Source organism: Channa argus, chromosome 24 (assembly GCF_033026475.1).
Source record: "Channa argus isolate prfri chromosome 24, Channa argus male v1.0, whole genome shotgun sequence".
Taxonomy (NCBI): Eukaryota; Metazoa; Chordata; class Actinopteri; order Anabantiformes; family Channidae; genus Channa; species Channa argus.
In genome coordinates, this window is record NC_090220.1 from 10,067,930 (window position 1) to 10,080,781 (window position 12,852).

The 12,852-nt window shown below is 38.2% G+C and overlaps 1 protein-coding gene across 4 annotated transcripts; it reads right to left on the minus strand.

Moving 5' to 3' along the window:
* Positions 1-830: 830 nt before the first annotated feature.
* LOC137108955 (CLOCK-interacting pacemaker-like) lies at positions 831-12,724 on the minus strand. Of its 4 annotated transcripts, XM_067494137.1 has the most exons (5): positions 8,465-12,724; positions 6,601-6,633; positions 6,138-6,345; positions 5,636-5,814; positions 831-4,872 (listed from the first exon to the last, which is right to left on the minus strand). In XM_067494137.1, the coding sequence occupies exons 3-5, from the start codon at positions 6,334-6,336 to the stop codon at positions 3,733-3,735; spliced, it is 1,518 nt and encodes a 505-aa protein (XP_067350238.1). In that variant the 5' UTR covers positions 6,337-6,345; positions 6,601-6,633; positions 8,465-12,724; the 3' UTR covers positions 831-3,732. The 4 variants fall into 4 exon arrangements, with proteins under 4 accessions (XP_067350238.1, XP_067350239.1, XP_067350240.1 ...); XM_067494138.1 differs by lacking the exon at positions 6,601-6,633; XM_067494139.1 differs by lacking the exon at positions 5,636-5,814.
* Between the last annotated feature and the right edge of the window lie 128 nt (positions 12,725-12,852).

The following is a 12,852-nucleotide window of genomic DNA, read 5'->3' on the forward strand; positions in this document are numbered from 1 at the left end:
AGATCGGCTAAGGGCAGAGTTGAGCATTTGTAACCAGCAATATGGTTTCATGCCTAGAAGTACAACAGATGCAGTATTTGCTTTGAGGATGCTGATGGAGAAAAACAGAGAAGGTCAAAGGCAGTTGCATTGTGTCTTCGTAGATTTCGAAAAAGCGTATGACAGGGTGCAGAGAGGAGCTGTGGTATTATATGAGGACGTCTGGAGTGGCAGAGAAGTATGTTAGTGGTGAGTGGTGCAGGACATGTATGAGAGCTGTAAGACTGTGGTGAGGTGTGCTGTGGGTGTGACAGAGATCAAGGTGAAGGTGGGTCTGCATTGGTTTGATTGGTTCTGAACTCCTTCTTGTTTGCTCTGGTGAAGGACAGGCTGACAGATGAGGTTAGAAAGGAATCTCTATGGACTATGATGTTTGCAGAGGACATTGTGATCTACAGTAAGAGCAGGAAGCAGGTGCAGGAAAATCTAGAGCTTTGTAAAGCAGAAGAATTAAGGTTAGCCACAACAAGACAGAATACATGTTTGTAAATCAGGGGGACCAAAGTGGAATGGAGATGTTACATGAAGCAGAGGTAGAGGTAGAAGGTGCAGGACTTTAAGTACCTAGGGTCAATGGTTCAGAGCAATGGATAGTGTGGAAAAGAGGTGAAGAGGCCAGTTTGTACAAATATGCATTCATCCAAAATTAAAGTCAATTTTTAATCTATAATTAAATAAAAAAAAATTACAATTAATTACAAAATATACAATTAATAAATTATATTCTCAGGTTTAGGGTTAAATTTACATCTACTTCCATTAAAATGTATAATATAGGATGCAAACAAAACCCCAAACCTAACATAAAACACAATACAGCTAGTACAAATGTTCTTTTATCAACAGAAGTAAGAAAAGGGTTAAGTGTATAAAAACATTGGTGCAAAAGGTTGCATCTCCCTTGATAAATTCATTAAAACTTAACTTTAATATTTATTCCAGCTCAATGTGCATTAAAATTTATGCTGTCTTGTTTGGCCTTTCAAAATAAGGGGATGAAAACCTTTGCACCCAACTGTACATTGTGAGATCACATGCTAACCGCCCTTTATCCTCTTTAAAGCCTACTTCTGGTCATTCGTACTCTTATGTGTCAGCTTGATACTGTAGTTGTACCATTCTCCATGCCTCATATTTCATATCATATTTCATCAATTATCTGTAACATTTATCCTGTTTGGGGTCACGGAGGCTGGAGCCTATCCTAGCTGTCATTAGGCAAAAGGCGGGGTACACCCTGGACATGTCACCAGTCTATGTCAGGGAAAACACAGAAAGATGAACACAAGCAGACAACCACTCACTCAGATTTACACCTATGGGCAATTTAGACTCACCAAATAAACTGACATTCATGTCTTTGGACTGTGAGAAGAAAACAGAGTACGTGGAGGAAACCCACGCAAGCATGGGGAGAACATGGAAACTCCACACAGAAAATCCATGGATGGTCAGAAACTTGCAACCTTCTAGCTGTGAGGTGGCAGTGCTAAACACTCCACCACCATACTGACCCCATCCTATTTGTTCTCACAAATGCAGTATTTAGTTTAACCTTTGGATGAACGACTGATGGATTCGGGCAGTTAATAGACTAGGATTCTACTCTGTCACAGGTTTGCTAATGCAGATCAAGTTCCAATTGATGGGTAATTCTTAAACTGTGGTTTGGATGAAAGCGAATTTTATTATTATTTTAGGCGTTTAACTTACAGTACATTTGCAAATATCCAAACAATACTAATATCTTCAGAATAATATAAAGACGGCATGTCTCTATTAGGATGATGCTGATGGTTACTGCATCAAAATTATTTATAACTGAATAATGTCTTCCAACACACAATGCTCTACAAATCATTAATTCAATTAAAAAGGCATGAAATCATTTCTACTAACTATCTATAATCAGCTTCCTATAAATAACGTATTCAGGGCGACTGTGGCGCAGGAAGGCAGAGCGCTTGTCCACCAATCTCACAGTTGTTTGTTCAGTCCCCGGCTCCTCCGGGCACATGTCGAAGTGTCCTTGAGCGAGACACTGAACCCCAACTTAGTTGCTCCCGGTGAGTGTTGGCCAGCTGCATAGCAGCTCCCCCATTGGTGTATGAGTGTGTGTGTGATTGTGAGTGTGAATGGGTGAATAAGAAGCAGTGTAAAGTGCTTTGAGTGCCAATAGGTAGAAAAGCGCTATATAATTGCAGACCATTTACCAGATACTTTAAATTTAGAAATCTGAACTAAATTGTTTTTTAACAATAAAGTAGGCTTTCCATCCATCGTGAACATATTATCGAGCACAATATTGCCACTCTACAATATATTATATAAGGCTTCAAAACCCAGTCAGATACATTTACTATCCCACTGATAAAACAGTCACAAACTGAATTACATTACATAACATGGATTTATCAGTAAACCACAGGTTTAAAAAAACAGTAAATGTATGAGTCAATAACAAATATAATAAAAAATAACGTATGTACATTATTATTTTGAACAAACGCTACTTTAAAAGCAAGAGTCTTACACATTATATTAAGATCAGGAAAGATAATAATTGGTGGTTTTCTATAATCTAAAGTAATCTAAATATTAAATATTCAACAATATTAAGATGAAAGACACAACAGACCACAACACATGTTTTTATGAGTAACTGTAAATGTATTGTTTAAGGCTGTTTGAGAACATGAGAAGGATCAACTTCTTTTGCTGATTACGACCTGGTTATGACTCATGAGGACTCATTTGAATCAAAGCAAACAGTAAAAATTATCCACATTCCACATTCACTTGTACTGTGCATATTTCTGAAAGTAAGAAATGTGTGTTAAAAGCTGTAAAAAATATTAGTCTGGATAGTAACTGTAACGAAAAAACAGTATACACAATAATGCTGCAAAACATAAAATTAAACCACAATTTTGACAGCAAGGTGGGAAACTGTATTTCTTTTTCTACCCCTGTGGATACAATGGTGAAGTAACTTGGAGTTAGGTAAAAAGAATAGTTAAGATAGCAAGACATGCAAGGTGAAAGGTGTCTCCATTGTAAGGACAGAACCGTATCTAAAAACAACAATTATACTTAGAGGGATGAAGTTACAAAATCTTTTTCAGCTTGATATTACACACAGAAACCTTCTGAAAGCTGAACCAAGGCAATTGTAAAATACTGTAATTACTACTGAAAGCTTGTTAGCTCCTATGTGGAGTGAAGTAATTTACTATTCTGTCAAAACATTTTATTTTTCCTCTCTACATTCTTTATTTGTCTGCCTACTTCTTGTCACACAATACATCCATCACTGACTTTTTATGTGACCACCTGCATCATATGCACAAAACAAATGTACCCCTGTCTAAAAAGTAGGAAAATTAATCAATTATAACAACTTTAATCATATATAAATCAAACATCACACTACCTTGTCAACGAGTAATATTGCATTGTAAATGCTAAACAACTCAAACAAAATCCATGCTCTCCTATATTGTTAGCTAGATGCATCCCTGCCAGTAATTGCAGATCAGTTTTCCCTCCCATTTTTACTGTGTGTTGTGCTCTCAGGCAAAATAGAAAGTTCACTTAGGTCCTTGACTAAAATAGCTTTTTCGCATATCCATTTTTATTCATCTTCAGTGGCAGGCCCAGGAAAAGAAACAGACAGAGAGGTGGACAGACCAATTAGCATGCTCTGTTTTCTTCTGTGTCTGGTAACAGGGCAAACAGAGGAGATGGTGGTGATGTTCCATCATCTACATTACATAAAGGCACCACTTGCAGAATGTTGCTTTGAGTCATAGCTGTTCTTATGTTGTTTTCCACCTCTTTCTGTTCCCCACTTCTACTTTTGCTCTTTTGGTAGTTGCTGCTTAGGGCTTTCAGGTGATTTACGTCTAAGTTGGGGTAGGAGCCTGACTCAGTCATGGCCTGGAGGAGTTTACTGAGGCTGTCAGGGGCTTTGTTGCACCCATTTTGGCGGGCTTGGGCTAGCTTGCACAGGAGGTGAGTGTGCTGATGTAGCTGGGCAATTTCTTTGTCTGTGGTGGCATTTAACTTCAGCAGTTCCTTGGTACGTAGCGTGATGGCCAGCAAGCCTGACTGCTTAAGGATCTCTGCCGTGTTAAGGAAACGGCGCTGTCGTGTGGAGGAGTTGTCCAGTCCCAGGCTATTTGGACTATGAGCCATTGAGGAAGTGGGTGATGAAGAAGGATGAGAAGAGGATGAGGGTGAGACAGAGGAAAAAGAGGGTGAGGGTGTTTGGGAGCTGGAAATGGAGGGTGAGCTCACACTGTCAGAAATACAAACTTGATGGTAGTGGTGGGACTTGTGTTGGCTGTTGGGTAAGGAGCTGCGTCCTTCTCTGCCTTTATACTGGGAATAAGAATGGACTCTACTCTCTTTCTGCAGCTGGGGCTTCAAGGGATGGCTGGTGGTAGAAAATGCCTCCTTTTTCCCTTTTTCAATGCACACTCTCTTGCTCTGGCTCTGGCCTTCACTCCCACTGTCCTTAAGCTCCTCCACATTTGTGGTAACCTTGCTCTCATGACTTTCCTTTCTAGGATGGGGGGCGATACGAGGGTAGGAATTCAGGATAGGCAGGTATTTGGTATTGCTGTTGTGGTTCCGGTTGCTGTGCCTGCCCCCTTCCTTAACTTGACCATGTGGTCCTGCTAGACTGGATGGAGTCAGGACAGACGTGGAAGGGTCTGGCAATGATGACTTCTGGATCAGTAGAAGCTGGGTGGGTGCTTTGGCACTGGTAAGGCCATGCCAACCTCCTCCCCACGTCACAGGGCCAAGCAGAGGCTGTTCTGGTCGAGACTATATCACCAGGAGGTTGTGAGCAGGGTTTTATTAGAGCAGCAATAAAAAAGCGGAGTAATGGAAAGAGAAAAAGATGGAGAGAAGGTTAAAGTCACAAACAGATACGCAATAGGAGACTAATATATCTAGAGTCTGTGATTAGTCAATCAACTATTTTTATAAGTAAAAAATCTTTTATCAAGAAATACCTTAAATTCCCTTATTCCAGCTTCTTCAATAAGAGACTTTTTATAAATAGTACAATAAACATAATTGGTGTGGACAGTTGTGCAAAAGAAGAAAAAGGCTACTAGGACCTTTAAAAACTATTATAGAGATTTTCACTTTTCCTGCTATTTACTAAGCCAAAGCATTAATTAAAATAAGATGAATTAAATTACAAAAATAATGATAAGAGTAGTCCACATAGGAATAATTTACTAAATAAATGAAAAAATTAAAAGGTATCTAACATATATGTAGCTGTTTGAGATCTGCTAAACAGCAGATGTTATTTGTTAGCTATACCGATAAATTATTAGTAAATCCATTATAATGTCATCGGGCTTGTTATTATTCTGTAGTTGGGTTTTAAAAATTGCAACACCATCTCCTCATCTAAAAAATTCTAACTAAAAAAGGAAAGTATTAAGATTAAGACAAATTGGTGACTATATTTATTATGAAAGCTGCTAATTCCTTGAACTGTATTAGTGTCTCTGTCTCTAATGTAGTAGAAGTCCTGTAAAAGCATGTTGTTATGTATAGATGGGTATCTCACCGGCTTCACTACCAGGTTTTCAATGATGTAAATGGGGGTGACCTCCTCATAAGAAAGCAGGTTTTCACCTGCAACATTCAAACTGTTGTTGTTGGAACTTTTTCTGCTTTCTGTGTGAGGTTCGCTCACACTGCTGCGCTGGTCATCTACATCAGTTTGAAAAGAATCTGAGCCGGCCTCTGGGGGAGGGACGATCAAGAGTAGAGATTAGTAGAAAAAGCAGAGTTCTAGGGTTAGAGATTATATGTTTGTGTGTTCATTTGTCCTACTTTACATAATTTAACCAAAAAAATATCTTGTCTTTCCCTGAATCTTAAAACTGCCTGTTGCTAATGTGTTGATTTATTCTGATGTGTTACTGCACTGGCACAAATACATTTCGAAGGAACACAGGAAACTGAAGAAACTGTCTTTAATTGCTTTAGTGGAGCTGCTCTGGTCCAGATGTTTCAAGGTGTGATGTTCGAAACTGTGCCAGTGAGACCATATGACGTTTCCTTACCTGAGTAGCCGGAGTCTTTTTCAGAGCCCTTCTCTGAGTGACAGCACAGCATGCGGTTACGCCTGTCAGCCATTCCAGACTGCTCCCTGTGGTAGCCAGCCTGAGATGCACGTAGGGTGGCACTGTTGTTCTTGTCTTTGGCATTCTTTGAGGTGCTACGGGTGGCCCACTCCCCAAAATGCCCCTGTTCTTTTGGCATTCCACAAATCTGTGAATAAAACAAATCATCTGTTTATTAATGATGAGCACCACAGCTAAGTCTTGTAGACTATAATGTAGTGTATAGTGACAGTGGATAAACTTAACCAGGGTCCACCTACGCATTTTACACAAACCCAGCATACTTGATATATTATGATAATATGAAAAAATCATTAGCTGGAAACACCTATAGTTATATCAAGGGGAAAGAAATGTTATTTGTGTATAAGTGAAACTGGTCGGGCCTGTGACTTCAACTCACCGATCCTCAGGGAATAAGGGGCTTGGCTTATATCTGCAAAGAAAGAGGGAGTGCTAGTATATTGTTTTCCACCTTACTGCCAATATCAGACCTAACAGTACAAATAAATCATTAAAACCAGCTCTTCAAAATCATTATGATTTGCATTGTGAAGGCTATGATGAGAAGAACATTTGACAGATTGGCTCTTTCATTCTATGTCTATGTCTATGAAATGTTCTTTAATAACATAATTTTATGTTGCCATACAACCACCTTGGCTCCAGCCAAATCACACTTAGTCTTTTTTCCCCTTTTTTTCTTTTTGCGATGTACAAATTGTCTCGAATCACACTTCTATATACTGTTGATACGTGTTTTTTCTTTTTTTACAATGACATTTTTGCTGTGAATAAAAAATACTTTTTGCCTGTATGTGAAAGTTAATTTCAACTAAATATGGACTCTCCCTGGTGCGACATAGTGGATATGATATGTTTTGAACATTAATTCCACTCCTCCATAGGGGGGTTAAATTTCCTAATAAAGTTACTCCATTTTTTTTAATGTTTTAGTCATTTTCGGAGCTGTTGCTGTTTTGCTTTGATTTGTACTGTATGTTGTAATCTGTAATTATTAAATTAAGCAAGAAAAGTAATGATATTGCGAGTTTTCAAGGCCATGAAACAACAAAAACAGGTGATTCGTTACAGTGCTCACTGTAAATGTATTGGAACAGATTGTTTTAAAGCAGATTAAACTACTTGTTTACAATTTACCACATCCAGCCTGTGACCCACGTCAAGTCCATAAAACTTTATTCCAACCTGGATTCCTACCCTTGATAAGATGTTTTCATTTTGTGATCTATTTCTGCTCATGAATCCTACTTGGAATGGTGGCTTGTAATACCTTCACCTACCTATCACCTATCACAGTGTCAACTTTTGTTGGTGATATATTGCCTCAGAAATAATTATAAAAATTACATTATGGGGCTGTAGTGTCTGACACACGTTGCTTACAAGATGCAGCGGATCTGCAGCCTTTGACAGTTGCAGATGTTATGCAGTGTTAGTTTAATGTAAACCTGGATTACATACGTAGTTAAATACAATTATATGAAGATATATACATTAAGATACAGATACATCTAAAAATTTGATTATGTTTGATTATTATAAAGATATGAATTATCATATTATTATGATTTTACTTTAAGTCTCATTCCTATGCCACTACTATCAAATCACACACACCACTGTGAATTAGAGAAAAGGTCCCAAAGACTGGTTTCTATTAGCATAAATTAGTGCAGAGAAGTGCAACACAAACAGAATTTAAATAACCAGTTAGTTTGTAATAGAAGCATAACACAGTCCGGTAGTAGTTACAGTTTATGATATGTACTTACAGTTCTACTGCAAACATAATTTTGCAAGTATAATGTCCATTTAAGTCACTTTAAACCCTACTGATTTACAGTATAGACTCCTGTCTGAGCAGGAATGGGAAAGTGTATTTTTGCAATAGCAAGTTATAAAGTCGATCTAAAGTATAGGCTGCGAGCCAACGACACTCAGTCCATTCATGAGTGTGATATTGACTGTCATGTGTTTGCTAAGCCTCCTGCGTAAACAAGATGCACATGTGGATGAGGCAGCAGCTGGAGGAACTTAATCAGACGGTATAGTCCCAGGCTTGTTATGTAAAGCACTGCTGCCAGTGTTAAGTTCACAACAGTTTACCCTGTCATAACAATTCCACAAAAGTCGGACGACCCATTATCAGCATAACCCGGAGCAGTGCCACGGTGAACATCAGATTAGCTCCATGGAAAAAAACTGGATACTTTGAAACTCATAGCAAGCGACACTTTACTCACCTGTCACTATTTAATCCAGGGTATAAAACCAAAATAAATCACGTTTTGCGAAGCACAGAATCTCCACACCAATAAAGTAGCTTACTTCAGTTAACGGTTTTGTAAATAACTGAAGGGATGAATCGGTTTCCCACCGTAGTGTCCAGGTTTTGGAAACACCAAGTCTGATGATGTTCATTTGCTTAGCCACGCCCCGTACATCTACATATTAAAAAGCGTGTCCGCGCGCTAAGCAGCTCTAAGATGACGTAAGGGCAGAAGGTTGTTATATCCCGTGCCGAGACACGTGTTTAGATTGTGACGTTGATGGTCCACGTGAGGGGGGTGCTTTCATCTGCCGTTGTATATATTACTGTCATAAACAAAAAAGTCATATACTCGGATCAGATGGTGTCTTTGTCTATTGTGTAATACAAAATTGTCTGAAAGATTTCAGTGCATTCAAGGGTTATTTTTTTTTTTACACAGGCTACACACTTACACATGAACTGTGTCCAAAGTAAAATATTCAAGTTTTTTATTGGATTACCTATAAAAAAAATGAAGAAGCTTAATTTTTTAATGGTCATAAATTATGAAGGCATAACCAAATAAAGAACGTATGAACACCCACACGAAGAAACTTGAACTGCACTCATTTCAAAATACAGATGACAGAAATTGAAATCTCCCATTTTCTTTTAAATTAAAATAATGCATTAGCTGTATAAGATTTATTTGCTTTATCCTACGTTTTATGGCATGAAAGATATTCTTTAATTTTTGATTCTCAACAAAAAAAAAGGGAATTTTGTTTTAATATATTTATATCAAACTCCAATGAGGGAATTTCTGAAAAGCACCTAAAGCAACTGGGAGCATGCTGATATTAGCTAATAGGTTATTAGATATTGAGCTTATTAACTCAGTGGCATGTGAAGTCTCCACAAAGTAATTTGTTTAGTAATTTTGAAATTGTTTTATAATGAATAAAATTAATGTATTTTTGACCCAACTGAAATAAGTAAAAAAAAAAAAAATTATTTTGTCCCGAGACGACCCTACTAGTTTTTAAGCAGGTGACATTTAAGAGAAAAACAAAATTACATTTTGGTGACTATGACTTGGTAAAGCATGGGAATGACATATAATGCATGGTCAAAACTTTACAACACATAGGAATGTGATAAGTTATGTTCTCATTATGTTGTTTTACTGCATTGAAGTTGAAGATACATATTCCACAGACTATTTCTATTAAAAATAAGAACAAATATGCAAGTATGTACTGGCTCTGCTGTGGCCAGCACACGTGACTTTATATTCTACTCCATGACACCTACAAATATTTCCTACGAAGTAAAGGAGCTTCATAGCACATTTGATTGGTCATGGTGAGAGGTTGCCTGAACGTTGCAATTTTTCAAGACAATTACATATGAGAGGGAGACAGAAATGAATGACTTCACATTACATCCAGCCAAAGTGTGAAAGCAGCATCTTTGAGGACAGTATGGAGGCACTTCACTGCACAACCAATTGCCTTCATCCATTTCTGATGGGGGTGGTTTTGATTACTCATCCTGTTACTCATCCTCTCAGATAGTTAACTGAGAAGCACCTTAAGTCTAGACAGCCTTCCTGTGACAGTACATTGCATCACAGTACAATTCTTTATGTGTGATGACAGAGCTTTTTTATCTCCAAATAAAGAAAGTTGGATGTATTGACATTCTGATGGTGTGGTCACTATTCTGCCTGATCATAATTAAAACTAAATTAGTTTTCCTTAGAAACCATCTGGAAGCCCATATTTGATTAGAATAACTATTTTACTTCTGACAATTCATAATTTACCACTCTCACAATGCTGCTGAGTGAGCAATGATCCACCACAAACCTGAAGACTTTATAATAAGTTAACAATAGCTTTAGTGACTGGAACGCTTCAATTTTCTTCGCTCTTGGTTGTTCGGTTTAGAGTAAGAACTTTGCCCTAATGATAACCTATTCAAAATGATGAATTAGTAACCCAGTGTCTATAATCTCAAATTTCTGGAATCTACTGAGTTAACTCCTGAGTACACATTAGGAAGCAATGAATGAATGGAGGAGTAATTTTGAAAACAGAGGAACACCCTACAAGCACTAAAAAGCATCCTAGTCAAGGGATCATATGTCAGGGCTGATGGGACCTTCACCAGTCGTTTGGCAATGAGGTGTGATGCTGCATGTGTAGTGCCCCCAATGCAAGCACATTCTGTTGTAAGAAAGCAATCTCAAAAAGTCTTGAGGAAGCTGTCCAATGTCCTGAGGGGTGCAACAGTAAGTAATCATAACCAGTGTAACAGCACATTCAGTTTATCAACTAAGCCAGATCCAGCAGAACTCAAGGACTAGTGGGTAAGAGTCAGTTTCGGTAAGAGTAAGTGTGGTCCATCTTCTTTCTTTCAAAGGTTGCCATTGACTGTGGACCCAGTCCTCCATAACAATATTAGGACCATCAGTATTAATGATGTGGCTGATCAGAGTTTCGCCCAAAGCACTAGCAACTTATTTAATAGGCCCCAAATTCCTCAGCTTTATAAATTACTGGTTATTAACAAGAAAAGGTCTCATCTGGTATTGTTAAATCGTCCAGTAATAATAAACAATATATCGTTTCCTGTATTTTGCCTATTGATTAAAATAAATAGACCTACACCGTTTGCAAAAAGCTAAATTTCATCTGCAGCCTCTGAGCACAACGTGATAAAGCAGACTACAAATTTAAAGTCCAATTGAAAAAGAACACAAGAATTATGGAGTATATAATATACATACCTATACAATAGTAGCATTGACATTATAGACTAAAATAAAATAATTCAACAATACTAATCGTTTGTTTTTGAACCACTGATCACTGCCTCTACAACCGATGTGCCAAGGCTTCCAACGTTGTTCGGTATCCACACAGGACGTGAACGCGTGCGGCGACATGTGAGACAGCGGGTGGAGGTTGCGGTCGCTCCATGGCAGCACATGTTCGCTGCCGGGGAGAGTTTTTGAGGCACTGCGAGGGCCCCGTGTGCCAGGACCGGAGTATACAGAAGCGCTACCATCGTGAAGCTCAGTAACAACTCGTTACATAACATTTTGCATTCACTCACAATAAAGCATTGAGATGTGAGAGTACAGATCTGGATTAAAGTTATTGCTGAAAAATGCAAAATCCACGAAGTATGAACTCAACTCATATTCTGATTCTCAGCATTTACAAGTAGCATCTGATGAAGCGGAAGCAGTGTTATCTTCAGAGGTGGTAGAAATAGGCTAAACAAAGACAATTCTCAAGTAGAGGTGCAAGTACGTGCCTAAAACTACGCACCACAACATAATAACTGTCTGCGTGTGAGCCTGCCTAGTACATTGGGGTGAGATGTAGAAGACCAAGGGTTCGAAATAAACCACACCAGCCACAAAGGGCAACCATGGTGCATGTCCCGAACCCGGATGAAAAGGGGAGGGTTGCGGCAGGAAGGTTATCCGGCGTAAAAACACATGCCAATTCAACGTGCGGAACATGTTACGTTGTGGCGACCCCTAAAGGAACAAGCCTAAAGCTTTAATGGGCTTGTGCATTAACTAGTTAGTAACTAGTCAAGTAAAATAAAAAGCTTTCCCTCTGAATTATAGTGGAGTAAAACTAACAGAAAAATAAGTACTCCGGTAAAGTACATACACCTCTAGACTGTACTTCAAGTAAAGTACTTGACTACTGGTACTAAACAAACCCAACAGTAAAACTAACATTTTTTGTTTACTGCTTGTTATTGTTCATCTCAGATCAGAGATGTTATTATCAAAAGCACACATCTCTTTATCCGACACTTCTGATAAAATATTCTACAGAGTGAATGAGTCAACACAAGATATGTCCTTTATAGCAGCAATTCAATGCAATGTGTCTGCAGTGAAAAAAAATAAATCTGTAAAACCAATGTATACATTAGTATCTACAGGCTTTAAACAGTATTTTGCTTTTAAGTAGCTACACAAAGACTTGCAGGCTGTATGTATAGTCAGTCTGTTGGGTTTGTGGCTGAAGTAACTCTAATAGCAGGATAAAGCTTTTCATGTATGATTAACACCTAGTTAATGAAGTGTTCTTTTTAAAATCTTCTGTCTGCTGTTTGCTAACATCTTGCTTATGCTGTTAGAACACAGATTAGAGAAAAGTGTGGAGTCAGGAAACCTGCCTAACTAATTAACAAATCTGTCCCTGTCTTAAGATGAGTCATTGTTTACCCACCACAACTTTTATGCTTTTAACTGAAGGTTTGTTACCAGGATGAACAGGACCAAATAGAGAACTCATGGCTCAGCACCTAGCAAGGAGGAATAAAAAGAATCTAGAACCAAACACA

Coding starts and splice junctions, on each gene's coding strand:
- LOC137108955 (XM_067494138.1), bottom strand. CDS start 6,336: ATGCCAAAAGAACAGGGGCATTTTGGGGAGTGGGCCACCCGTAGCACC. Junction 5,815..6,137: donor AAAAGACTCCGGCTACTCAG/GTAAGGAAACGT, acceptor TCCCTCCCCCAG/AGGCCGGCTCAGATTCTTTT. Junction 4,873..5,635: donor AAAACCTGGTAGTGAAGCCG/GTGAGATACCCA, acceptor CTGGTGATATAG/TCTCGACCAGAACAGCCTCT.